At 34.9% G+C, this 24,546-nt stretch overlaps 4 protein-coding genes across 6 annotated transcripts; all 4 read left to right on the forward strand.

Annotated features, from left to right (window-relative positions):
- Nucleotides 1-300: 300 nt before the first annotated feature.
- Nucleotides 301-5,896, forward strand: LOC140860134 (putative late blight resistance protein homolog R1A-3). 2 transcript variants are annotated; one of them, XM_073262961.1, is made up of 4 exons: nucleotides 301-3,009; nucleotides 3,448-3,509; nucleotides 4,164-4,217; nucleotides 5,598-5,896. In XM_073262961.1, exons 1-3 carry the CDS (start codon nucleotides 332-334, stop codon nucleotides 4,205-4,207), a joined length of 2,784 nt encoding a protein of 927 aa, XP_073119062.1. In that variant the 5' UTR covers nucleotides 301-331; the 3' UTR covers nucleotides 4,208-4,217; nucleotides 5,598-5,896. The 2 variants fall into 2 exon arrangements, with proteins under 2 accessions (XP_073119062.1, XP_073119061.1); XM_073262960.1 differs by lacking the exon at nucleotides 5,598-5,896 and adding an exon at nucleotides 4,557-4,991.
- A 785-nt stretch (nucleotides 5,897-6,681) lies between these two features.
- LOC140860135 (putative late blight resistance protein homolog R1A-3) lies at nucleotides 6,682-10,094 on the forward strand. The gene is made up of 2 exons (XM_073262962.1): nucleotides 6,682-9,578; nucleotides 9,956-10,094. Exons 1-2 carry the CDS (start codon nucleotides 6,847-6,849, stop codon nucleotides 9,981-9,983), a joined length of 2,760 nt encoding a protein of 919 aa, XP_073119063.1. The 5' UTR covers nucleotides 6,682-6,846; the 3' UTR covers nucleotides 9,984-10,094.
- LOC140860136 (putative late blight resistance protein homolog R1A-10) lies at nucleotides 10,059-16,310 on the forward strand. 2 transcript variants are annotated; one of them, XM_073262964.1, is made up of 3 exons: nucleotides 10,059-10,192; nucleotides 11,381-13,902; nucleotides 13,990-16,310. In XM_073262964.1, exons 1-3 carry the CDS (start codon nucleotides 10,172-10,174, stop codon nucleotides 14,039-14,041), a joined length of 2,595 nt encoding a protein of 864 aa, XP_073119065.1. In that variant the 5' UTR covers nucleotides 10,059-10,171; the 3' UTR covers nucleotides 14,042-16,310. The 2 variants fall into 2 exon arrangements, with proteins under 2 accessions (XP_073119065.1, XP_073119064.1); XM_073262963.1 differs by lacking the exon at nucleotides 10,059-10,192 and having other exon boundaries at nucleotides 11,179-13,902.
- Nucleotides 16,311-16,329: 19 nt separating this feature from the next.
- LOC140860138 (putative late blight resistance protein homolog R1A-10) lies at nucleotides 16,330-19,588 on the forward strand. Its single transcript, XM_073262965.1, has 2 exons — nucleotides 16,330-18,280; nucleotides 19,368-19,588. Exons 1-2 carry the CDS (start codon nucleotides 16,335-16,337, stop codon nucleotides 19,375-19,377), a joined length of 1,956 nt encoding a protein of 651 aa, XP_073119066.1. The 5' UTR covers nucleotides 16,330-16,334; the 3' UTR covers nucleotides 19,378-19,588.
- Nucleotides 19,589-24,546: the final 4,958 nt, after the last annotated feature.

The following is a 24,546-nucleotide window of genomic DNA, read 5'->3' on the forward strand; positions in this document are numbered from 1 at the left end:
TATTAAAAAAATTTAAGTACTAATATAATTGTATTTAACTAATTTTATTAATTACTAATATAATTGTCATCTGATCTCATGTTGGACATATAATGTGACAGGGGGACTTTTCCACTCTCTAGTGTCTCTACCCGGACAAGGGTGCTGGTGACTTTCATTTTTTTTAAATATATATATATATATATATTTAAGTTTATCTAATTTTATTTTATTTTTAACTTATGGATAAAATTTTATGTGTATGGTTCCAGTTTTTTCAATTATTGCATTGAATCTTTTATTTTACTATCCATCAGGCTTTTCATTTGTATCCAAATTAGAGGAATTGAACATGGCCTATGCTGCTGTAATCTCCCTTAAGCAAACGCTTCAGCAAATTCTCCTACGTCCTTATAGATATTCCATACCTTGTGACAAGAAACATATTGAATCCTTTCATGAGAAGCTTGAATTCTTGCAGCACTTCTTGGAAGAGTACCCATCCCATAAAACCAACGAAAAAGTTACCTCTCTAGAAAGAAGAATCAGAGATGCAGCTTATGAAGCACAAGATTTCATGGATCTCCAACTGAAGAATATTCTATCTGATTCTAAGAATCTAATTCCGTCAGTTCTGATCAAGGCCGGAAAGAATGTAATGAATCATATTGATGCACATCTTTTTGTCAAGCTGATCAAGAAAGTTGATTCCATAATTGGCGAGGCGATGGAGATCAAGGAACAGATGGAGATCGATCGAGGCCGACAAGGTTCCATCTTGGAAGAGGAGCTTAAAATTAGTGAATCAGATTATAAGGGTTCATCACAAGTTGTTTCGAGTAACATAATGGTGGGATTTGATGAGTACTTGATGAAGATTGTGGATCAACTTACAGGGGATTCATCTGCACTAGAGGTCATCTCGATTGTCGGGATGGGAGGTATCGGTAAAAGTACATTAGCAACACATGCTTATAATGATCCATATGTTGTGCATCACTTTGACGTTCGTGCTTGGGTCACTGTATCTCAATCATATAGTGTACGAGATATTCTGTTAGGTATGCTAGATTCAATGAACTTATTGACCAAGGAAATGTATAGAGAGAGTGATGATAAATTAGCTGTTCATGTGTACCAAAAGTTGAAAGGTCGAAGGTACATGATCACTATAGATGATATTTGGGATACTGATGCCTGGGATTGTCTGAAAATGATGTTCCCAGATGACGAAATCGGAAGCCGGATCATGTTGACCACTAGGATTGCCGATGTGGCTGCTTATGCTAGCCCGTCTGGGACTCCTCATCAGATTTCTGTTTTAAGTGATGATCAAAGTTGGAAGCTGCTTTGTGCTAAAGTTTTTGGAGATGAGCATTGCCCTCTCAATTTACAAGAAATTGGGAAGGCCATAGCAAAAGATTGTGGAGGACTTCCCCTTTCAATTGTGGTAATTGGTGGATTACTCTCAAAGACAGAGAAACGACAGACGGCATGGGAACTCATAGCTGAAAATGTGACTTCACTTGTGTTTTCAAGCGATGATCGATGCTCCGACATACTAAGATTAAGCTACAACTATTTACCTCAATATTTGAAGGCATGCTTCCTCTATGTGGGAGTTTTTCCCAAAAATTACGAGATTCGTGTTTCCAAAATCATCAAGTTGTGGATTGCTGAGGGTTTTTTGAGACAAGCTCATGGTCAAAGCCCGGAAGAGGTGGCAGAGAAGTGTGTGGAAAACCTCTTTGATAGAAACCTAATTTTAATGTCAAAGAAGAGCTATGAAGGCAAAATCAACACTTTCAGGATCCATGATATTTTGCTCGACTTCTGCATAAAAGAAGCCGAGGATGAGAAGTTCCTTCAGATAACACAGCATCCTACCAATGTGTTGCTAACAACTTCAGCAAGTGTGCGTCGTATAAGTGTTCATCGAATGGTGGAGTTAAAGCATGATCGGTATCATTATCGCTCCTTGCCATCTACTTCTTATGTTCGCTCGCTTGTTTTTTTGAAAAAGAGCTCTCTTTCAGCGAATTTGTTTTCGAGATTCAAACGTCTTAGGGTACTAGATGCTACTGAAGTAGGGTTTCTTGAATTTCCTCTACAAGTTTTGGAGCTTGTGAATTTACGCTACATGGCTTTGCTCTGTGATGGGGATATACCTGCATCAATAAGAAAGCTATGGAATCTCCAAACCTTAATTATTTCTGGATATTCGTTGAGAAGTGACAAAAATAACTTGCCATTAGAAATTTGGACCATGGTGCATTTAAGGCATGTATGGTTTGACAGAGTTCATTTGTTTGATTACTTCGATCATTACATGACATATTTAGTTCTTGAAAACCTTCAAACTCTATCAGGGTTGTGGAACTTGAGATTCACCATGGATATGTTGCGTAGGTTTCCGAACATCAAGAAAATTGATGTTTCCTACTCTGGTCTCGACTTGCAGGAAGAAAATGGATGGTCAAGCTACCAAATTGAGAATGTTGGGTACCTACATCATCTCAAAGCATTGAAGATTTCAAAAACAGGTCCACGGGAGAACTTGATGCCACCCACATTACAGTTTCCACCGTCGCTTAGAACTTTAACTTTGGTAGGGGTTGGAATTCCATGGAAGGATATGGCCATCATAGGTTCCCTGCCCAATCTGGAAGTTCTCAAACTGAAGGATGATGCTTGCCATGGGACAGAGTGGGAACCGAACGAAGACGAGTTCCTTGAACTAAAAGTTTTGGTACTTGAAAGGTTGGAGTTGAAGCATTGGAGAGCTGATTCTAGCCACTTTCCTAGCCTCCAGCACCTCATTATCCGATGGTGCGACGACTTGGTGGAAATACCATTTGGGATGGGAGAAAGCCCCACACTCAACACAATTGAGTTATGTAAGTGTAATGCTTCTGTTTTGGCTTCAGCAATCGAAATACTGGAGAAGCAACGGGACTATGGAAATGATGGTTTTCAAGTTATTGATGGGGACATAAACTTACAGCAATATTCTAAGCGTGGAATTATCAGGTGTGACCATGTTATAGAGGGGGAAATCTTCAATTGCATGGGTTAAACTTAATTGCACGCAGCATCTTTATCAAATCTCGAGATCGATTATTAAAAATTCTCCGTGAAAAATATCAATTCATTAATGTCTCGTGTTTTCAAATTTAAGCACACAGCTAGCTAGCGACGTTTTCAAATACACACATTTGTCGGTACGTGTTTTCGGAGATATTTGACTAATTATTGCATGATTATTTTTTATGAAATGAATCTCAAGATGCATGTTTGACTTTACCACTTTTAAAGGTTATTAAATGTTCAACCATTTCATTTATTTTTTGAAAATTTGGTTGTTCATTTTGGCATGAGTAAGGTGAGATAAATTCGTGCATGCGTCACCCTGTAAGATCATTTTTCGTATTTTAACGAATTTATATATTCCATAATTTTGTCTGGCAGGGCACACCAAGCAATTAGAAAATTTCAAGAAGTGATTGGAAGAAGAAGAGGGATTCGTACAGGTATATATTAAATGACGAATAATTTCAATTGAATTTCATAAATAATAAATTATTTATCCTCACCCAAATATCATGAATATATGGAGAATTGGTGCAATGTATGTAATGCATATGACATATATATGCTTGCAAACACAATTGCAAGAACTGATAAACTCGTGCCATCAACAATTTAAGTGCTTGAAGTTGGTTAAATATTTGTTTTCTCTTTTAGTTTCATTATTTCGAGTTTTTGCAGTGCATACATATATATCTATTCTGCAAGTATAAATAGAATGATAAATGTTTTTGGTTATGAATTTGTCTCTTTGGCTTTTGAGTTGTGTTGTTATCTTAAATTTTATTTATTGTCATTACATGGAAAAAGATGAATGAAACTAGGTCATAACTGTAGCATTTTATTTTTTAAGCACAGGTATTAAATGTACATGTTGATTTGACCATTTTTAAAGTTATTAATGCTGAAGCATCATTTCCCTTTATTTATTAAAAACAATTTGTTTCAATAGCTTCAATTGGCATGAAAAAGGTGATATTATTCTCAAAAAACAAAACCGAAAAAAAAAAAGAAAAAGGGATGAGATCAATTTGTGTCACCTGAAATATCAGTTTCTTAATTTAAAGAATTTATTCTTTAATTTTGCCTGGTTGTAGGGCGGCTAGAACAATTCAAGAAGCATTTAGAAGGAAGAAGATGATTCGTCATAGGTAAGCGTAGAATGATTTCAATTGAATTTCATAAAATATTTGTCCTCACCAAAATATCATGAATATATTGGGAATTGGTGCAATGAAGCGCATATGACATATCTTGAAAATGTTTTTTGAATTGTAGAAATTAGCCTAAAATCTCCACCCTTACTTTTAATTTGCAAATGAGTCTCTTTGTCAGACTTGAATCTTAAGGGATCTCTACTGTCAATATTTTTAGTTCTAGCTTCTCCTTGCAATTAAACAAATTTGTTAAGAAAATCTTTATAATCACTTATTTTTAAGGTTGCAAACACCACCTTAACAACTTGTCGATTTTCCCTCCACCTTCAACAGTAATGTCCGTCCGTGGATTTCTCCTCCACCACCGACTCTTGACCGTTTCTGGGGTCGATTCTCGTCCATGGACGACAGTAGAAGGATAGCTTAGATCCAACAGGTTTACTAGATTTTGGAGGTATTTTGCTTTCAAGCCGAGGCCGGTGAGCCATTTAAAAATTCCAACAAAGAGTTTAATCTTCTCAAACGGCGAGCCATTTCTCTTTTCCAATCGAAGCTTTGCATTGAACAGTCAGTCTTTTTTTTAAAAAAAAATATTATTGGGATGATGCATTTGTAGATATTTTTGGTATTAGATTTATCTTGTAGGTAATGCAATTGTAAAACTTCATCAAATATTTTTTTTTTTGGGGTTAGTTATTGTTAGTCAGGGTTGTACTAACCAATTTTTATACTTTGAAGATGGTTATATCATTTTGTGTTTTTTTGGTAGAGGTGGTGTAACATATGGTAACGTACCGAAAATTAAGGTATAAGAACAATTTATATCAATATCGTACCAATAGCATACTGATTATACCCAAACTGCACGGTATACCGAGATTTCGGTACGGTATCGCTTATACTATTTTATACCCCAAAAAAATCTTATATTTTTAAAATTTATAAATTTATATATATATTTTAAATTCTTATATATTGTTTCGATATTTCTGTATTTCGGTATATACCAAAAATTTCAAATTTCATCTGTTATTGTACCACACCGAAGTTTTCGGTATATCAAAATCGATAAATTCGACATTTTTTCAGTATGATAACCGCAGCATAAAAAAATTCGGTATTTTTTCCAACCTTAGTTTTTTGGTCTGCCGAAATATCGATTCATAGTACTGCGGTTAGGGATGGTATATCATATCGTACTATCGAAATTGTATATCATATCGAAAATTGCGGTATAAAAAATGTTATACCGATACCGTTGGACTTGAGTGTGTCTCAAATCTTTTTGGACCTCTGCTTCCTTCATTATTCCTTATGGACAAGGCCTGATTTAAAGTTCATTGGACTCTTAAAGCTCATGTCGTTTCATGACAGTTGGGAAAAGTTGTTACAGCAATTGCTTGCCAACCGGGTAACCAGACCAGCTGGTGCATGGGACGCTGAGATGAGAGAGAAGGTTACCGGATCATGAAGGAGCACTATAAAATGCTGGGAAAGCTTCATGGATGAGAAGAAGAAAGAAGAAAAAAAAGAGTTTGATGTTTGTGCATAATTTTTGTTTTTAATATGGCCAATTAATTGTATGTTTGTTGTTCGATTTGGACTAAAAAAGAAGAGCTTGAAATTAGTTTCAAAAATATTAATAAACACATGGTTAAACCGACTATAAATATTATTCGGTTTCAGTGTGCGATTTTAGGCAAAAATTGAAATTTCATAACTCGTGAATGCGTTTTTGTTTAATTAAATTCAATGAGAAATAATTGGACTGTTAAATGAAAATAGGATTGTTAATTCTAGAAATAGATTAATAATTATTCTAGGAAATTTCGTCGTGAATATTAATGATTCTTGCTTGATTAAATCCAATACGTGACAATCATCGATGTCTGATACCATTGTGAGTTCCTGATCATTTTTTTGAAATTTGAATTTTTCTCGAATTTACTATGCGTTTTAATTTAATTAAAATTTCTGCTTTAGAATAATTTATTTTATTTTAATTATTAGTTAATTCATAAAATACTTCATTTAATTTAGTCTAGATTAAATTGTATAATTTATATCTTAGTATTTAAACAATAGTCTCTGTGGGATCGACTTACACTCAGTCCAACTATGTTATAACTTGACCTATTATACTTGCTAGAATTTTCCCAACCGAAATCGTCGGTCAACTATTATACTCTTTTGTTCATCATAATTTGGTCAACATGAAGTGGACATGTATCAATTAAGCCATTAACAAAAGTTGATGTATCAATTTGATATTTAAGCAATAGTTTTTGTACCAAATTCATTTTTACTCCTTTTAAATATCTGAATCTGCACTCACTCAAATAAAACACACATTAGCGGGATATCACAAGATTTTTCGGTACAATCATTATGATGCTTAAGTTAACAAAAAGAAAATATACAGGCTAGAAAATCAGAGAAAAATGGAGATGGTCAACAAATTATACTTTCTCATATTGGACATATATAAAGTGGCAGACAGGCCTTCTGTTCTTTTTATTTTTTTTTCATGTTATTTGCCGATAAAGGTGGCTTTGATTGAGTTCAATGTTAAATCTCAGGATCAGGCTTTCATTTGTCTCATACTTAGAGAAAATTAGGGTCGATGGCCTATGCTGCTGTAATCTCCCTTAAGCAAACACTTGAGCAAATCCTCCTACATCCTCATAGATATTCCATACCTTGTGACAACAAACATATTGAATCCTTTCATCAAAAGCTCGAATTCTTGCAGCACTTCTTGGAAGAGTACCCATCCCATAAAACCAACGATAAAGTTACCTCTCTAGAAAGAAGAATCAGAGATGCAGCTTATGAAGCACAAGATTTCATGGATCTCCATTTGAAGAATCTACTCGATCCAAAGTATTGGCGTCTTCTTGATGCTTTTCGGAATGATACGATTGTTTGTTTCAAGCTGATTGCGAAAGTTGATTCCATAATTAGAGAGGTTATAAACATCAAGGAACAAATGGAGATCAAACAAGGAACAGGTTCCTTCATGAAAGAGGAGATAAAGACTGATGCTTTGCGTAAGGATCCATCACACCTTGTTTCGAGTGATACAAAGAATTTAGTGGTGGGATTCAACCATGACCTGATGCGGGTTAAGGATCAACTTATGGGACAATCATCTACTCTCGGGGTCATCTCGATTGTAGGGATGGGAGGTATCGGTAAAACTACTTTGGCAACAAATGTTTATAATGATCCATGTGTTGTAAATCATTTTGACATTCGTGTTTGGGTCACTGTATCTCAATCGTACAATATCAGAGATATTCTATCAGGTATGCTAGCCTCGATGAATAAATTTCCCAAGGGTGATCGATTGGGACTTGATGTGTACCAAAACTTGAAGGGTCGAAGGTACCTCATCATGATAGATGATATTTGGGATATTAAGGCCTGGGATGGCTTGAAAATGATGTTTCCAGATGACAAAACTGGGAGCCGAATCATGTTGACCACTCGGATTGCCGATTTGGCTGTGTGTGTTAGCCCTTCTGGGACTCTTCATCAGATTTCTCCTCTAAATGATGATCAAAGTTGGAAGCTACTTTGTGCTAAAGTTTTCGGCGAAGAACCTTGCCCTCTCAATTTACAAAAAATTGGAAAGACAACTGCACACAATTGTGGGGGACTTCCCCTTTCAGTTGCGGTAATCGGTGGATTACTCTCGAAGGTAGAGAAAACACTAATGGCGTGGCAGCCCATTGCTGAAAATGTAACTTCTTTTGTGGTTGCAAGTGATGATCGATGCTCGAACATACTAAGATTAAGCTACAACTATTTACCTCAATACTTGAAGGCGTGTTTCCTTTACATGGGAGTGTTTCCAAAAAGTCATGAGATCCCTGTTTCCAAACTCATCAAGATGTGGGTTGCTGAAGGTTTTCTGAGACCAGATCACGGTCAAAACCTGGAAGAGGTGGGAGAGAGGTGTCTGGCAGATCTTGTTGATAGAAGCCTAATCTTAATGTCTAAGAAGAACTCTGAAGGCAAAATCAAAGTTTTCAGGATCCATGATCTCTTGCTCGATTTCTGCATAAAAGAAGCAAAGGATGAGAAGTTCCTACAAATAGCAGAAAGTGCCGCCTTTCTATTTCCAACAAGTTCAGCAAGTGAGCGTCGTGTAAGCATTCATCGAGAGGAAAAGTTGGTGAATGGTCGGTATAATTTCGACTCCATGTCATCTACTTCTTATGTTCGCACCGTTGTATGTGTAGGACAATGCTCTCTTTCCTCAAATTTGTTCTTAAGATTCAAACTTCTTAGTGTACTAGATGCCGTTAAAGTAAAGTTTCTTGAATTTCCACCACAAGTTTTGGAGCTTCTGAATTTACGCTACATCGCTTTCGTTTATGATGGAGTAGAAGTGCCTGCATCAATAACAAAGCTATGGAATCTCCAAACCTTAATTATTTATAGACATTTCTTTGGATATAGAAACAATCACTTACCTGTGGAAATGTGGATGATGGTTTCTTTAAGGCATGTAAGGGTTGATGGATATAATTTGCTAGACCCAAGCGCTGCCAACTTCGATCCTCACAGAAAACGTATAGTTCTTAAAGACCTTCAAACTCTGTCAGGGTTACTGAATTTGAGATTCACCAAGGAAATGTTGCAGAGCATTCCGAACATCAAGAAAATCGATGTTGTATATGATCAACTCTGCGTGCTGGAAAAAGGATGGTCGTACTACCAATTCCAGAATCTTGGCAATCTGCATCATCTAAAAGCATTGAAGATAAGTGTAACTCCATCTCTGAATTCGTACTACCAATTCCAGAATCGTGGCAATCAGCATCATCTAAAAGCATTGAAGATACGTGTAACTCCATCAATGAATTCGACCTCAACATTTAATTTTCTGTTTCCACCGTCGCTTAAAACGTTAACTTTGTGTGGTGTTGGAATTCCATGGCATGATTTGGCAATCATAGGTTCATTACCGAATCTTGAGGTTCTCGAACTGATTGATCATGCTTGCTTAGGGACAAAGTGGGAACCAAATGAAGAGCAGTTCTGTGAACTAAAAGTTTTGGTACTTGAAAGATTGGAGTTGAAGCATTGGGAAGCTGATTGTAGCCACTTTCCAAGCCTCGAGCGCCTCATTATCCGAATGTGCAACAGCTTGGTGAAGATACCATCTGAATTCGGAGAAAGCTCGACGCTTACCACAATTGGCTTGTATAAGTGTAAAGCTTCTGCCAGGGCTTCGGCAAATGAAATACTGGAGAAGCAACTGAGTTATGGAAATGATGGCTTCCAAGTTATTTATTCCTATCCTAAATATAAGAGACTTCCACTTAGTGAACGTCCACTTGTCAGGTATGACCAGTATAAATAATAATGCTAGCGACTAATTTGCTTTTTTTTTTGGTTCACTAAAATAATAAATTCAAGTTGCTAGATATTATTGTACCGTTTCGAAAACTTTTATAAGTTCCTCTTTTTTTTCTAAGAAATTAATGGTTGTTCAATTGGCCCGAATAAGGTGGGATAGATTCATGTGTACTCCTACTTGAAATACCATTTTCTTCCCGTTCTCCAGTCCAGTGGGAACAAGGGAATTTTCCGCTTTGGTTGGTCAATCTTGTATTAGCAGACATTGTTATTTCTTAATAAATATGCAAGATTTCCCTCTCCAAAAAAAATACCATTTTCTAAATTTAACGAATTCATTCTATAATTTTGCTTGCGTGTAGGATCGATGAACTACTGGGTGCAATGTAGCACGTATGACATGCTCGCGTTCTTCATGCCCACCGCCTATGCCTTCGCTGCCCTTGACATGCTCGCAATCTCCATGCCAGAATAACATAACAAATATGGACAAAGAACGTGCCATTATATGTGTCGTCCCACTCGAAGAAACTATCCTCCTGTTCCGGTACTCCATCCAGGGCACCCATGTGAAGTAGATGCTAATATATCTGTATGCTGTGAGTTTTTTTTCCTTTTTTTATTTGTCAGACATTAAAAGTCATATATATATGACAAAATCATGTAGGGATGTATTTTTTCTGTTTTGTAATTCATTTGGGAAACAAAATGGTGTGCAGCTTGCAAAAGTTTGTTGTTTGTCCCTTTGTCAGAAGCTTGTCGACATTTTCTCCATGGAACTTTCTGTTATTGTGCTCTAGTACTCGGAAATTTAGAACATCCCGACTTTCTGGCCTATGTCACACAGTAGCAGTGATGATTTTGATGTCTCATTTATCTGTTTACAAAATTTAGTTTGAGTATCCTCTTAATAATAGTAAATATTTTCTGCTGCTTTAAAATTTTTGGGCTGATGGCTATGTAATTCCATTTTGTGATTTCTGCACGAAATCCATTTTTACATGAAGGTAAGAAAATATGATGGTTTTTCTTCTCCATGATATTGAATTTTCGGGAAAATCGTTGAGCCTTCATCCTGTCGAATGTTCTCTAAGAAGCATTTAACACGCTAATTTTGCTCCAATATTTGCGTTAGATAGAATTACTGGTTGAATCATTTTCTCCCAAGAGTGAAAAATAGAGGATAGGTATTTGGAATCGCTTGTAATCTGATTTTCTTGACTAATTTGTATAACTAAGAGGAATATCAATTCTATATTCAGGCGGGCTAAAGTTGGATTTCTATATTCTATATCCGGAGAGGTGTAACCAGGATTTTAAGGAATATCCTTAAAAATCATGTACAAGATGAAAAAGATAATACTAAAACATTTTATTTGTTACAACTCTCTAAACTTTGGATGGTAAAATGAGGGAATGAAACGTTAGGAGCTAAAACACTAAATGTGTTTTCAAAGTTAATATTCAAAGTCTTCTCGTTTGAATAAAAAATGTGGCTGCTTAAGTGTGAACGATGAACAATTTTCCATTTATTCACATTGAACGTGGAAAACTACTCACAACATGATAGCAACTTATGCTTTTATTGCATTGAAGCTTAAATCTTACAACCAGACTTCCATTTGTATCCTGGTATGTAACTGAAAGAAGCTCTTGAGATGGCTTATGCTGCTATAAATTCTCTTAAGCTAACTCTTCAGCAAATCCTCCTTCACCCTTGTATATTTTTCAGACCTCGTGAGAAGAAACATATTGAATCCTTCCATGATAAACTAGAACTCTTGCAGGGGTTTTTGGAAGAACATCCATCCCATGCAAGCAATGAAAAAGTAACATTTCTGGAAAGAAGAATTCGAGATGCGGCATATGAAGCAGAAGATACCATGGATCTCCATTTAAGCAATCTGTGTACGGAGGAAATGATTTGGCAAATGGAAATCGAGCCTATGATGAAGCAAGTTGATTCCTTAATTGGAGAGGTGACTGAGATTAAGGAACACATGGAGTTGGAGATCAAAACTGTAAAATGTTCCTTAAAGGAAGCTGAGATAAAGACCTGTGAAGAACCTCCGAATGCTTTGCGTGAGGATTCATCAAGTTCTACCAAGAACTTAATGGTAGGATTTGGCGAGTACTTGATGCATATTAAGGATCAACTCATAGGGCAATCATCTGCACTCGAGGTCATCTCGATTGTTGGGATGGGAGGCATCGGTAAGACTACTTTGGCAACTCATGCTTATCATGATCCATATGTTGTACATCAATTTGACGTTCACATTTGGGTCACTGTATCTCAATCATATAGTATAAGAGATATCATGTCAAGCATGCTGGCCTCGATGAATATATTGCCTAAGAGTGCTCAACTAGGACTTGATGTGTACCAAAACTTGAAGGGTCGAAGGTACCTCATCATCATCGATGATATTTGGGATATTAGGGTCTTTGATGAATTGAAAAGGATGTTTCCAGATGACGAAACTGGAAGCCGAATCATGTTGACTACTCGGATTGCCAATGTGGCTGCGTATGCTAGTCCTTCTGGGACTCTTCATCAAATTTCTTTACTAAGTATTGTTCATAGTTGGGAGCTACTGTGTGCTAAGGTTTTTGGTGATGAACCTTGTCCTTCTAATTTACAAGAAATTGGGAAGACAGTCGCAAAAAATTGTCAAGGACTTCCCCTTTCAATTGTGGTCATTGGTGGATTACTCTCGAAGGTATTGAAAACGCCAATGGTGTGGCAATCCGTGGCCGACAATGTAACTTCACTCATGTTTTCAGGTGACGATCAATGCTCAGAGATACTAAGATTAAGCTACAACTATTTACCTAGATATTTGAAGGCTTGCTTCCTTTATATGGCAATTTTCCCAAAAGGTCATGAGATCCGCGTTTCCAAACTCGTAAAGATGTGGGTTGCTGAGGGTTTTCTGAGACAAGTTCATGGCCAAGTCGCAGAAGAGGTCGCAGAGAGATGTGTGGAAGAACTCCTTGACAGAAGTCTAATTTTAAGGTCTAAGAACTCAGAAGGAAAAATCAGGGCTTTCAGGATCCATGATCTCTTGTTAGACTTCTGTGTAAAAGAAGCAAAGCACGAGAAGTTTCTTCAAATAACAGAGAGCCCTACCGATCTATTTCCGACAATTTTAGCAAGTGAGCGCCGTATAAGCATTCTTCGAGTAGAAAAGTTGGTGCATAGTCCGTTTCATTTTGACTCCATATCATCTACCAATTCCTACGTTCGCACCTTCGTTTCTGTGGATCAAAGCTATATTTACTTCAATTTGTTCTTAAGATTCAAACTTCTTAAGGTACTGGATGCTTCTCAAGTATGGTTTGGTTACTTTCCACCTCAAGTTTTGGAGCTTGTGAATTTACGCTACATGGCTTTGCTTTGTGATGGGGATATACCTGCATCAATAACAAAATTATGGAATCTCCAAACCTTAATTATTTTCCGAAGTTGTTATCAAAAGATTAGTGACTTACCAGCAGAAATCTGGATCATGACACATTTAAGGCATGTGAGGTGTGAAGGAACTCAACTGCTCTGTCCGACCGCTGCTAAATTCGACTTTGTCAAAAAACATATATTTCTTGAAAACCTGCAGACTCTATCAGGGCTATGGAATTTGGAATTCAGCAAGGAAATGTTGCGGAGCATTCCGAACATCAAGAAAATCAGTGTTTTATATGATTTGAGCAGCTTGATAGGAAATGAATGGTCGGACTACCAACTCGAGAATCTTGGCAACCTAAATCAACTCGAAGCATTGAAGATATGCGTAATTCCAGAACTAACACGATATGTGAACTTGAAATATCGTTCAAAATTCAGGTTTCAGTTTCCGCGGTCGCTCAAGACTTTAACTCTGGGTGGGGTTAAAATAGCATGGCATGATTTGGCAATCGTAGGTTCATTACCCAATCTCGAAGTTCTCAAACTGAAGGATCTCGCTTGTGTAGGGACAGAGTGGGAACCAAATGAAAACGAGTTCCGTGAACTAAAAGTTTTGGTACTGGAAGAACTGGACTTGAAGCATTGGAAAGCTGATTCCAACCACTTTCCAAGCCTCCAGCGCCTCATTATCCGATGGTGTCATGAATTGGTGGAGATACCATCTGGGATGGGAGAAAGCGCGACGCTTACCACAATCGGGTTGTGTATGTGTAAAGCATCTGTGTTGGCTTCAGCAAATGAGATACTGGAGAAGCAACTGAGCTACGGAAATGATGATTTTCGAGTTATTAATGTGGATCCTAAAATTAAGTGTCGTCCGTCTCTTTCCCTTGCAATTTTCAGGTGAGATAGATTCGTGTGTGCTACCTTATATATCATTTTCTAAATTTAATAACGAATGAATTCTATATAATTTCGCCTGCTTTGTAGGTTCCACGAAGCATGGCTTGCAAGAAGCGATGTTGAGATGGATTATTTCTAGCTAACAGGTATGATATTGTTCGTATAGACGATGCAATCGTGTTACGGTACACTGAAAATTGAGCTATCAAATAAGCTAACGTCGTACGGAAACTTGTTGAAATCTCCTTATTGTAATAAATTCTTTGAGGTGTTTGCACAAATCCGTGCGCGTGATACTTGTGGAATATGATCTGGGTTTTTCCAGATCGTTTAACTTTTGTAAGAAGTTGTTGAATTTTTTTTGATGACTTTTGTAAAAAGATTTTTATTGTAATATTTAGGTAGTGTTTGGGAGATATTTTAGGAAGTACTTTTCAGCTTTTTCTTAACAAATTTTTTAAAATTTTATTAAAAAAAAATTGAGAAGCGCCCAAACACTACCTAATATGTTACAACCTCCACCGATAAATAAAAATAAAACAAACGATTTCTTTCTTGATAAAAGGAGAAAAATATTGCCCCACAAATAACAATATATCAAACCACCACTCTCTAAATTTTGGATGGTAAATGAGAGAACGAAGAACTAAAACACAATGGTTTTCTAATAAGTTCAATTTGGCAGACTTCTCCTTTGATTAAAAAATAGGCTGCTGAAGTGTGAACGATGAGCAATTTCCCATCTAAAGTGAATGAGACAAATGGCAAATTGTTTTCAAGCCAATTTTATGTTCATTTAATTTTGTCAGAATCACACTCAATTATTGCGATTATTTTAATCATGTCTACCTAAATTGCATGTCTACCTAAATTCAATAATTTCCTAACCAATTAAAATCATAATTTACGCCAATGAGGTCTTGGCCTAGTGGTCAAGACTGAGGTCCTGAGACCAATAGGCCTCAGGTTCGATTCCCGCTGACTGCGGGTTAGTTTCCTAATTTATTTAGGTTGATTTGGTTAGTTTTTTTGCTCGAGACAAGCACGTCTCGAGTCCATGCTTAAGTCCCGTCGATTGTGTGCGGGCAATTTCTTTCTTTAGTGTTACAATATATTTTTGAAATCTATTGTATTGAAGCTTGAATCTTCCAACCAAGCTTATAAACTCCATTTATATCCTGGTGTGTTACTGAAAGAAGATTTTTATCAGAAGGCTTATGCTCACCAAAACGGCCATTAAAAATTATTGTACCGAAATCAATTTAAGAAACTGATGTAGTATTTGGAAAAATTTCTAAGAATCAATTTTCAGCTTTTTCTTAACAAAATTTTGTGAAAAGCTGAGTAATGCTCTTTAAAAGCTCTCCTAAATACTATCTTCATGAACTAATAAAACTCTAAATTGAAGTGAACTATTTTACTCGATGCTAGAAAACACAAGGGGTTTTCCAAGCAGTCTCCTCCTTCGATTGAAAAAGTAGCTGCCTAATTGTGAACGTTGAACGATTCCATAAAAGTGTACGAAACAAATGACAACTCCTTTTGAGGCAAATTTTATATTCATTTTGTCAGAATCATACTCCATTACTGCCATTATTTTAATCATGCATGCCTACCTAAAATACAATAATTAATGTCCAAACCAATTAATATCATATAACACATTGAATTGTGTTGTGTATTGAAGCTTGAACCATAGAACCAAGCTTAACTCCATGCATTTTAATCCTGGTATGTATGTAACTAAAAGAAGATTTTGAGATGGCTCATGCTGCTATAATCTCACTTGAGCTAACTCTTGAGCAAATCCTCCTTCACCCTTATATATTCATCAGACCTCGTGAGAAGAAACATATCGAATCCTTCCATGAAAAACTTGAATTCTTGCAGCGGTTCTTGGAAGAACATCCCTCCCATGCAAGCAACGAAAACGCAACTTTTCTTGAAAGAAGAATCAGAGATGCAGCTTATGAAGCAGAAGATTCCATGGATCTCCATTTGAACAATCTGTGTAATTCAGAGGAAATGATTTGGCAAATGGAGATTGAGCCTATGATGAAGCAAGTTGATTCCATAGTTGGAGAGGTGGCCGCAGAGATTAATGAACAAATGGGGTTGGAGAATATCAAACAAATAAGACTTTCCTCTAAGGAAAAGGAGATAAAGACACGCGAAGAACCTCCGAATGCTTTACGCAAGGATTCATGGAGTTCTACAAAAAACTTAATGGTGGGATTTGATGAGTACTTGATGCAGATTGTGGATCAACTTACAGGGGATTCATCTGCACTCGAGTTCATCTCGATTGTCGGGATGGGAGGTATCGGTAAGAGTACATTAGCAACTCATGCTTATAATGATCCATATGTTGTACATCACTTTGACATTCGTGCTTGGGTCACTGTATCTCAATCAATAACATAAGAGATATCATGTCAAGGATACTAGACTCGATGAATAAATCACCTAAGGGTAATCAATTAGGACTTGATGTGTACCAAAACTTGAAGGGTCGAAGGTACCTCATCGTAATAGATGATATTTGGGATATTAAGGCCTGGGATGACCTGAAAAGGATGTTTCCAGATGACCAAACTGGAAGCCGAATCATGTTGACCACTCGGATAGCCGATGTGGCTGCGTATGCTAGTCCTTCTGGGGCTCTTCATCAAATTTCTTTACTGAATAATGATCGTAGTTGGGAGTTGCTACGTGCTAAAGTTTTTGGTGATGAACCTTGCCCTCTCGATTTACAAGAAATCGGAAAGACAATTGCACAAAATTGTGGGGGACTTCCCCTCTCTGTTCTGGTAATTGGAGGATTCCTCTCGAAGTTAGAGATGACACAAGAGGTGTGGCGATCCGTTGCTGAAAATGTGACTTCGTTTGTGTTTTCAAGTGACGACCGATGCTCGGCTATGCTAAGACTAAGCTACAACTACTTGCCTCAATATTTGAAGGCATGCTTCCTGTACACAGGAATTTTTCCCAGAAATCATGAGATTAGTGTTTCCAAACTCACCATGATGTGGGTTGCTGAGGGATTTCTGGGACAAGCTCATGGTCGAAGCTTAGAAGAGTCGGCAGAGAGGTGTGTGGAAGACCTCCTTGATAGAAGCCTGATTTTGAAGTCTCAGAACAACTCCGAAGGCAAAATCAAAGCTTTCAAGATCCATGACGTCTTATTCGACTTCTGCATAGAAGAAGCAAAGCATGAGAAGTTCCTTAAAATAATAGGAAGTCCTGCGCATCTACTTTCAACAAGTACAGCAAGTGAGCGTCGTCTAAGCATTCGAGTTGATGTACTGTTTGAGCACAGTCGGTTTAATATTGACTCCATGTCATCCACTTCATATGTTCGCTCGCTTGTTTCTTTGGGAATATGGCCACCTTCCCCAGATTTGTTCTTAAGATTCAAACTTCTTAGGGTACTACATGCTATCGAAGTAGCATTTTCTCAATTTCCATGTCAAGTTATGGAGCTTTTGAATCTACGCTACATGGCTTTGTGTTGTGATGGGGATATACCAGCTTCAATAACTAAGCTGTGGAATCTCCAAACCTTAATTATGGTTCCAGGTTTGGGTATATTGGGGAAAAATTACTTGCCTGTGGAAATCTGGATCATGTCACATTTAAGGTATGTGAGGTGTTACGGAGCTAATTTTCTTGATCCTACAGCTGCCAAATTCGACATTTACAGAAAACATGTACTTCTAGAAGACCTCCAGACTCTCTCAGGGTTATGGAATTTTGAGTTTACAGAGGAAATGTTGCGGAGGATTCCAAACATCAAGAATATCGACGTTTACTATGATCCTCGCCGTTTGATAGAAAACGAATGGTCGTGCTACCAACTTGAGAATCTTGGCAACTTCCATCAGCTCAAAGCATTGAAGATATGTGTATTTCCAGACCCAAGTTGCTCGGTAAAGTCGAAGTTCACCGTTCATTTTCCAGCATCGCTTAAAACTTTAACTTTATGTCGGGTTAGAATTCCTTGGCTTGAACTGGGAATTATAGGCTCGTTACCCAATCTTGAAGTTCTCAAACTGAAGGATAATGCATGCGTAGGGACGGAGTGGAAACCAAATGAAGACGAGTTCTGTCAACTAAAAGTTTTGGTACTTGAAAGTTTGGAGTTGGAGCATTGGAGAGCCGAGTCTGACCACTTTCCAAGCCTCCAGCGCCTCATCATTCGATGGTGCTACAGCTTAGTGGAGATACCGTCCGGGTTGGGAGAAAGCATGACACTTACCACAATTGGGTTGGATGAGTGTGAGGATTCTGTGTGGGTTTCAGCAAACGAAATACGGAAGACGCAACTTAGCTATGGAAACGATGATTTTCAAGTTAGTAATTTGCCTTCTGACAAGAGGTATTTTATAGGGCTTGTGGATAGGCTTGTTAAAAAAAAGAGCTTATAAGTTGTTTGGATTTTTTTTTTTTATTTTAAAAAAGTGTTTTTATAAATTTATTTTTAATAATTAAAAAGATATTCATATATTTGATATTATAATATTTCTTTATTGTCAAAATTAATAGTTAATTTGTGGAGGATACGAAGGAGATTTACGAAAATATTCGATGATATTTTAGAAAAATAAAATGTTAAAATAATATTTTTTTTTTTCAAAAAAATAAGGAAACACTTATAAGCCGTCGAACATCTTATTTTGATAGCTTATACGTTGTTTGAAAAAATTTTTACCAAACAAAATTTAAGAACTAATAAGCTTCAAAACAGCTTATAAGTTCAGTCAAACATCTTCTTATATGTTTGTTTTTCCAAGCTTTCAGGTATAGATGACCCTATCATAGCAATTAATCGGGGAAATGTTTTTTTTTTTTGTCTAATAAGTTATCCATTTTTTTGTTTTGGTCAATTAACTTTTTAAATTTTGGTTTTGATACACAAATTTTTAAATTTTAGTGATTTTGGTTCAGTTGCTGACGTGGCGCTAGACACGTCAGCATTTTTAGGTGCCACATCATCATTTTCCCACGTCAACATTTTTAGGTGTCACATCATCATTTTTCGATGTCATATCAGCATTTTTCGTTGTCACATCAGTAGTTGGACCAAAATAACCGAAAACTAAACGTTCGTGTACCAATACAAAAATACAAATTATTGGACCAAAATTTTTTTTTCCCAACTAATTTATAACTTTAATGTGTCCTACATGAAATAATATCGTTTTTTGGTTCGACAAATTTATTCTATTCTCGTGCCTGCTCGTAGGATCAAGAAAGACGCACCAGATTAAAAAGAAAATATGTCTTGGAATAAAAGACATAATTTCTAGTTAATAAATTTCCTTTTATGAATTAATTCTTAATAAGTTTTGTCTTTCTTTGACTTGGTTTTTAAACTTTGATTATATACATTGACATCTATATATTATTAAGTGATATGATATCGTTTATTTTTACTAACACCCAATTAGTTTTCATGTCGTCAGGGTTCGATAAAAAGCATGGCCGTTCTTATTTGGAGATAGAAGGGTCGTCTGACTTGAGCCCATTTTTTTTCTGGGCCCATAATTTTAAAAATATATATATATTATATAAAAGTGTATATGTATCCAATATAAAATTATTATTCTTGGAGTTTTTTCATCCATAACACACGAAATTATTTTTTCTAGGCCTATTGCCTAGTATAAACTTTTTTTATTATTTATGTGCTTATTGATAAATATATTTATGAAATTTATTATTTCTAGGTCTCTTGATAAATTTTTTTCAATATAAATTATTTTTTCTTTGCCCAATATAAACAAAAAAAAAACCTTTTTTATTCCCTAAATTTATTGAATAGTAGTGTAATTGGACCAATACAAATACATATTGTCTAACACATAGTTATTGTTCTGATATTAATGAGAACAATTTATTTTTGGAGTTGACATTCTTGAAGTCCTAATTATCAAGAGAAACAAAATCAACAATTGATGTAGTGAATTACTTGAAAAAAATATATGGATATTTTTGAAATTCTCACATGGCTTATAAAATCTTGTTGACTATACTTGTTAGAGTAGCAAGTGCAAAACAAAGTTTCTCAAATTTAAAGCGCATCAAAACATTTCCTCAATAAAGCATGTCATAAGAAATGATTTAATGAATTGCTTATGTTATTATATAGTTGAGAAAAAAAGATTACTAAACAATCTAATTAATATTGTTATCTTTAAACTGTCAGACGAATTGTTATATATAGTAATCATTTTGTACATGTTTGATCTTACTAGTAATAGGCACGTGCGTTGCACGTAGGAACATATATGAAGTAAAATAAATGAGAATGAGAAAATAAAAATAAAATTTATTATAATAAGATTATGAATTTAGTTTGAACGTCACATCATCTACGAATGACAAATAATATAAATATTATTTTTTTCATCCTAACGACTTTGACATCCGATCCATTTCTTTGTGTTATCACACGTCTTTTTCTTTGAGTAAACGCTGACAGTTTCTCATCATCTTCGATATCAATGAGTTCAGTCATTGCTTGTTTTGGTGGTTGCACATCTTTTATCTTGTTAGTAGATTTTGGTGAATTTTTCTGTTTTTTCATTTCTCTTCGGTGTCCTTTGTTTTATCTGAGTTTCAGGTTCGAAGATTTTTTGCAAGGCTTTTGGTACACTTCCTCCACAATAGAGAGAGGCTTTTTATTTTTAAGAAGTTCTTTATCTATCTTGAAAACAAATGTATGTTCTTCCTTGATTGGGTGGTTAAAAGTATTTGTGATTTGTGCTTCTCCTTCATCTTGTTGTCATATATTTTCAATCTGTTTTATATCATGTAACTCGTAAATATGAAAACTTGAGAATTGTAATTTGCAATCATGTTCACCTTGTTGAGCAACTCAATGTACGTATTTATTCACCGAGAAACCTTTATACTCTAAAGTCGTATCTTCAAATAATGTAATCCTTGCCCATGTGTCGTCTTTCACCGTCATTGTTAATCGAAAAATATAGAGTTTCAATTGGCATCAAAGTGTAAGTAGACATTGTAATATAAATACAATAATTGAATAGGATTACCTCGTTACAATTTAATTTTATCATCAATTCCATAACTGAAAAAATGATTACCTTGACATGATTTGAGTAGCATGTGTTTTTCAATTGATACAACTGACTACCTCCGTTGTCTTTACGATTGCATTGAAACAATTGAAACATGCTTCATACCACGTGGCTTTGCTTTTAATCTCATCCCACATAGATGTAAAACAGTAATAATGTTCCTATGAAAATAACTAATTTTCTAACATTAATGTGCATGACATTAACATGTTTATGTGAACGTACATAAATCATATAAATCTATTTATAAGTAATATATATTATTTAAATATATTTCATGAAACCGACATTGTTTTTGTACCTAGTTCAAAGAAGGATTGTCATCCAACAATTGCCATAATTTGATCTCATCGCATTCCCTGAATTTGTTTTCTATTTACAATGAATTCAAACTTTCAGCGCCGAAAATTTGTTTGAATGATAATGGAATTAAAATTTTATACACGCCTTAAGTTGATAATTTCCGTTTGAGCACAAGTTAGATTTCAGATTTAGATCAAGATGAATTTAAAATTGTATTGAAATTTATTTATTATCACAATTTACAATTAATTATTGTTTTTAAAACCATGATTCTACTCATTTTATAGTAAAAATAGAGCTATCAGTTGGAAGCTTTGATTGATGATTGGATTATTTATATTTTGTTCGTTAAATGGTGTTGTTTTTAGTCATAAGGGTTAAAATTTTTAATTCAATATGATATTTATAAAACCAAAAACACAATCACAAAGAGTTTTTTTTGCTCCATAATTTACCTCATACTAATAAAGATCATTACTACAATTCATGTACATTTAATATAACTGAGACATGAAATTTAGACGACGATGCAAGTGGTTATTTTTTAAAAAATATCAGCTTAATCTGATATCTTGGGACCTTGAATTTGTTTGCATACAATCGATATGTGAGGAATTATCCTCATCGAATAAAACACAGTCGATAAAGTTAGTAACACGAGCTTGAAATGCAAGTTATGAACATATAATATCATGCAATAACTATAAAATAAATTACAATGAAATGAAATAAATATTAACAATTCTCAAACAATGAAACCGTGGAGCATGCTAATTTACATATTTTTATTATTTGTTTATTTGTTACATACAAAGAACACTTCTATGAAAACAAAAATTCACCGTTTTATTTTTTTTCTTTGACTCTAATGCATTCTGAATCCATTGACGATGTTTTTCAATCTGCAGCTTTGAATAGTTTGAAACCGAATTGTTGGCTTCTGGGGTAATTCCTGCATATGCTTCTAAACATTATATAGTTGAGAGAAGATTGACTAAAAAGCAAGAAGCAACTAATTACTATACAACATGTGAGATCCATCATAACCTGCAAAAAAAAATATACCTGGGGATGGAGAATTTCCAGGAAAATATATATTGCTTCTGGGTTACTTCCTACCATTAATGCTCAATTAATATAATTTAGAACATTAAATAAAAAACAAGAAACAATTTATTATTCTAAAATATATGACATATATCCTAATTTGTACAAATAGACCTGGAGATGGAGAATTTCTGTGCATAATGAAAACAAAATTCACCGTTTTTTTTCTTCTTTGACTCTAATGCATTCTGAATTCGTTGACGACGTTTTTCAATCTGCAGCTTTGAATAGTTTGAAACCGAATTACTGGCTTCTGGCGTAATTCCTGCACATGATCCTAAAAATTATATAGTTGAGAAGATTGACTAAAAAGCAAGAAGCAACTAATTATTATACAACATATGTGATCCATCATAACCTGCAAAATAAAAAATACCTGTGGATGGAGAATTTTCGGGAAAATATATATTGCTTATGAGTTACTTCCGACCAATGCTCAATTAATATAATTTAGATAATTGAATAAAAAAGAAACAATTTATTATTCTAAAATATATGACATACATCCTAACTTGTACAAATAGACCTTGAGATGGAGAATTTTTGTGCATATCATCGAGAGGCATAGCACTACTGCCATTGAACAACATTATGCATGTGTGAAAAAATGTACAAACATATTGTATCAGATAACAACATGAGAAATAAAGATAAATCATATTAACTTCGTCAATCATTTGTGTGATTGACAATTATATTTTTTGCAAGTTATTAGTATATTAACTTCGTCTATCGAACTGATGTGTCTTCTAAAAAATACAGAGACTGCTTTCCATTCAAAAGTTACAGAATCATCTAAATTGATGCTCAATAAATTAAATAGACGTGTTCCCACAATCTGCCTTTGTTTTCGTTGTTTTTGGATGTTTCAAGTCTAGGACTTTCCTTCCAGAAGATGCAATTTATATTCATTGAACATCTGCTTCTTATTCTTCTCTTTTTTTGTAACATTTGCAAACACATTAATTTCTTTTCAATTTTCTTTGTATTTTTCCTCTTATGTTATAAGCTTTATGTTTTCTGTGAATTTATCCAACCAAACACATTGTGGCGGCTCAGGGATTTCATTGTACTATTCAAATTTTGGCCACCCTGCTAATACACATATGCGAAGGAATCACAAACATGTCTCATTGCTAGATTCAAAGAATTTCGAAATCATATTAATTTGGATTAATGAGACTGATTCAAATAATTTTCTAAAGTGTATTCGTTAGGATTAGGAATCATTATTCTAGTCTATAACATAACATTACTGTCATTGAACAACATTTTGTGTGAAAAAATATAACAACATGGGAATAAAGACAAAACAAATAAAGATGAAATCATCTACAAACATGCATAAGCATATTAAATACTTTTGAATTTAAGTTTTAGAAGAAAAATCTCAAGACGATTGAATTTAAATACTACAATGAATAATGAAGCAAATTTCGAAAACGAAGGGCAGACATATTTTTTTCCCAAGCTCTTAATTTATATAATTATATATGTATGTGCTACACATACAACCCAATTTTTAAAATTGATCGTATATCTTTAAACTGCATTTGTGCAACACAAGCATATATGGAAAACATTAAAAGAAATTCACACCAGAGACCATGAGAAGTCATTTACATCCAAAACAAATGTTAACAAATTAAACACAAAACATATAGATAAGATAACAATCCTAAATCCTGAAGGTAACTGATGCTACAATGAAAAATGAATCAAAATCCCAAGATGACGTGCAAACAATTTTTTTGGAACAAAAGCGCTATCTCCAAACCTTTTGGAAGAGAAAATTGATGTTTTTCGACCCAATAAAATCTAGAATTTTCAAACTTTTCAAGGGATGAGATGAGAAATTGGTCGAATCTTGGCCCAAGCGGATTGAATACATCTTTTCCCATAGCAGATTCACGTGTTCTTTTGCTCTTTCTCGATTCCATGACCTTATTAATATATTGTTGTCTTTCATCTAGAGAATAATTTATGTATTTGTGCTTCAATGAATATAACTTATTGCTGGCAGCATTATCTGTTGATAAGCAATAGACACATGTTCAGTTGTGATTCACTTGTCTATGCATCATTTTTTTTAATAAATAATTAAATATGTTAATGTTATATGTCATAC

This window comes from Henckelia pumila, chromosome 4, assembly GCF_033568475.1.
Source record: "Henckelia pumila isolate YLH828 chromosome 4, ASM3356847v2, whole genome shotgun sequence".
NCBI lineage: Eukaryota > Viridiplantae > Streptophyta > Magnoliopsida > Lamiales > Gesneriaceae > Henckelia > Henckelia pumila.

Coding starts and splice junctions, on each gene's coding strand:
- LOC140860135 (XM_073262962.1), top strand. CDS start 6,847: ATGGCCTATGCTGCTGTAATCTCCCTTAAGCAAACACTTGAGCAAATC. Junction 9,579..9,955: donor AGTGAACGTCCACTTGTCAG/GTATGACCAGTA, acceptor GCTTGCGTGTAG/GATCGATGAACTACTGGGTG.
- LOC140860136 (XM_073262963.1), top strand. CDS start 11,252: ATGGCTTATGCTGCTATAAATTCTCTTAAGCTAACTCTTCAGCAAATC. Junction 13,903..13,989: donor CTTTCCCTTGCAATTTTCAG/GTGAGATAGATT, acceptor CCTGCTTTGTAG/GTTCCACGAAGCATGGCTTG.
- LOC140860134 (XM_073262961.1), top strand. CDS start 332: ATGGCCTATGCTGCTGTAATCTCCCTTAAGCAAACGCTTCAGCAAATT. Junction 3,010..3,447: donor TCTAAGCGTGGAATTATCAG/GTGTGACCATGT, acceptor TTTGTCTGGCAG/GGCACACCAAGCAATTAGAA. Junction 3,510..4,163: donor AAGAAGAGGGATTCGTACAG/GTATATATTAAA, acceptor GCCTGGTTGTAG/GGCGGCTAGAACAATTCAAG.
- LOC140860138 (XM_073262965.1), top strand. CDS start 16,335: ATGTCAAGGATACTAGACTCGATGAATAAATCACCTAAGGGTAATCAA.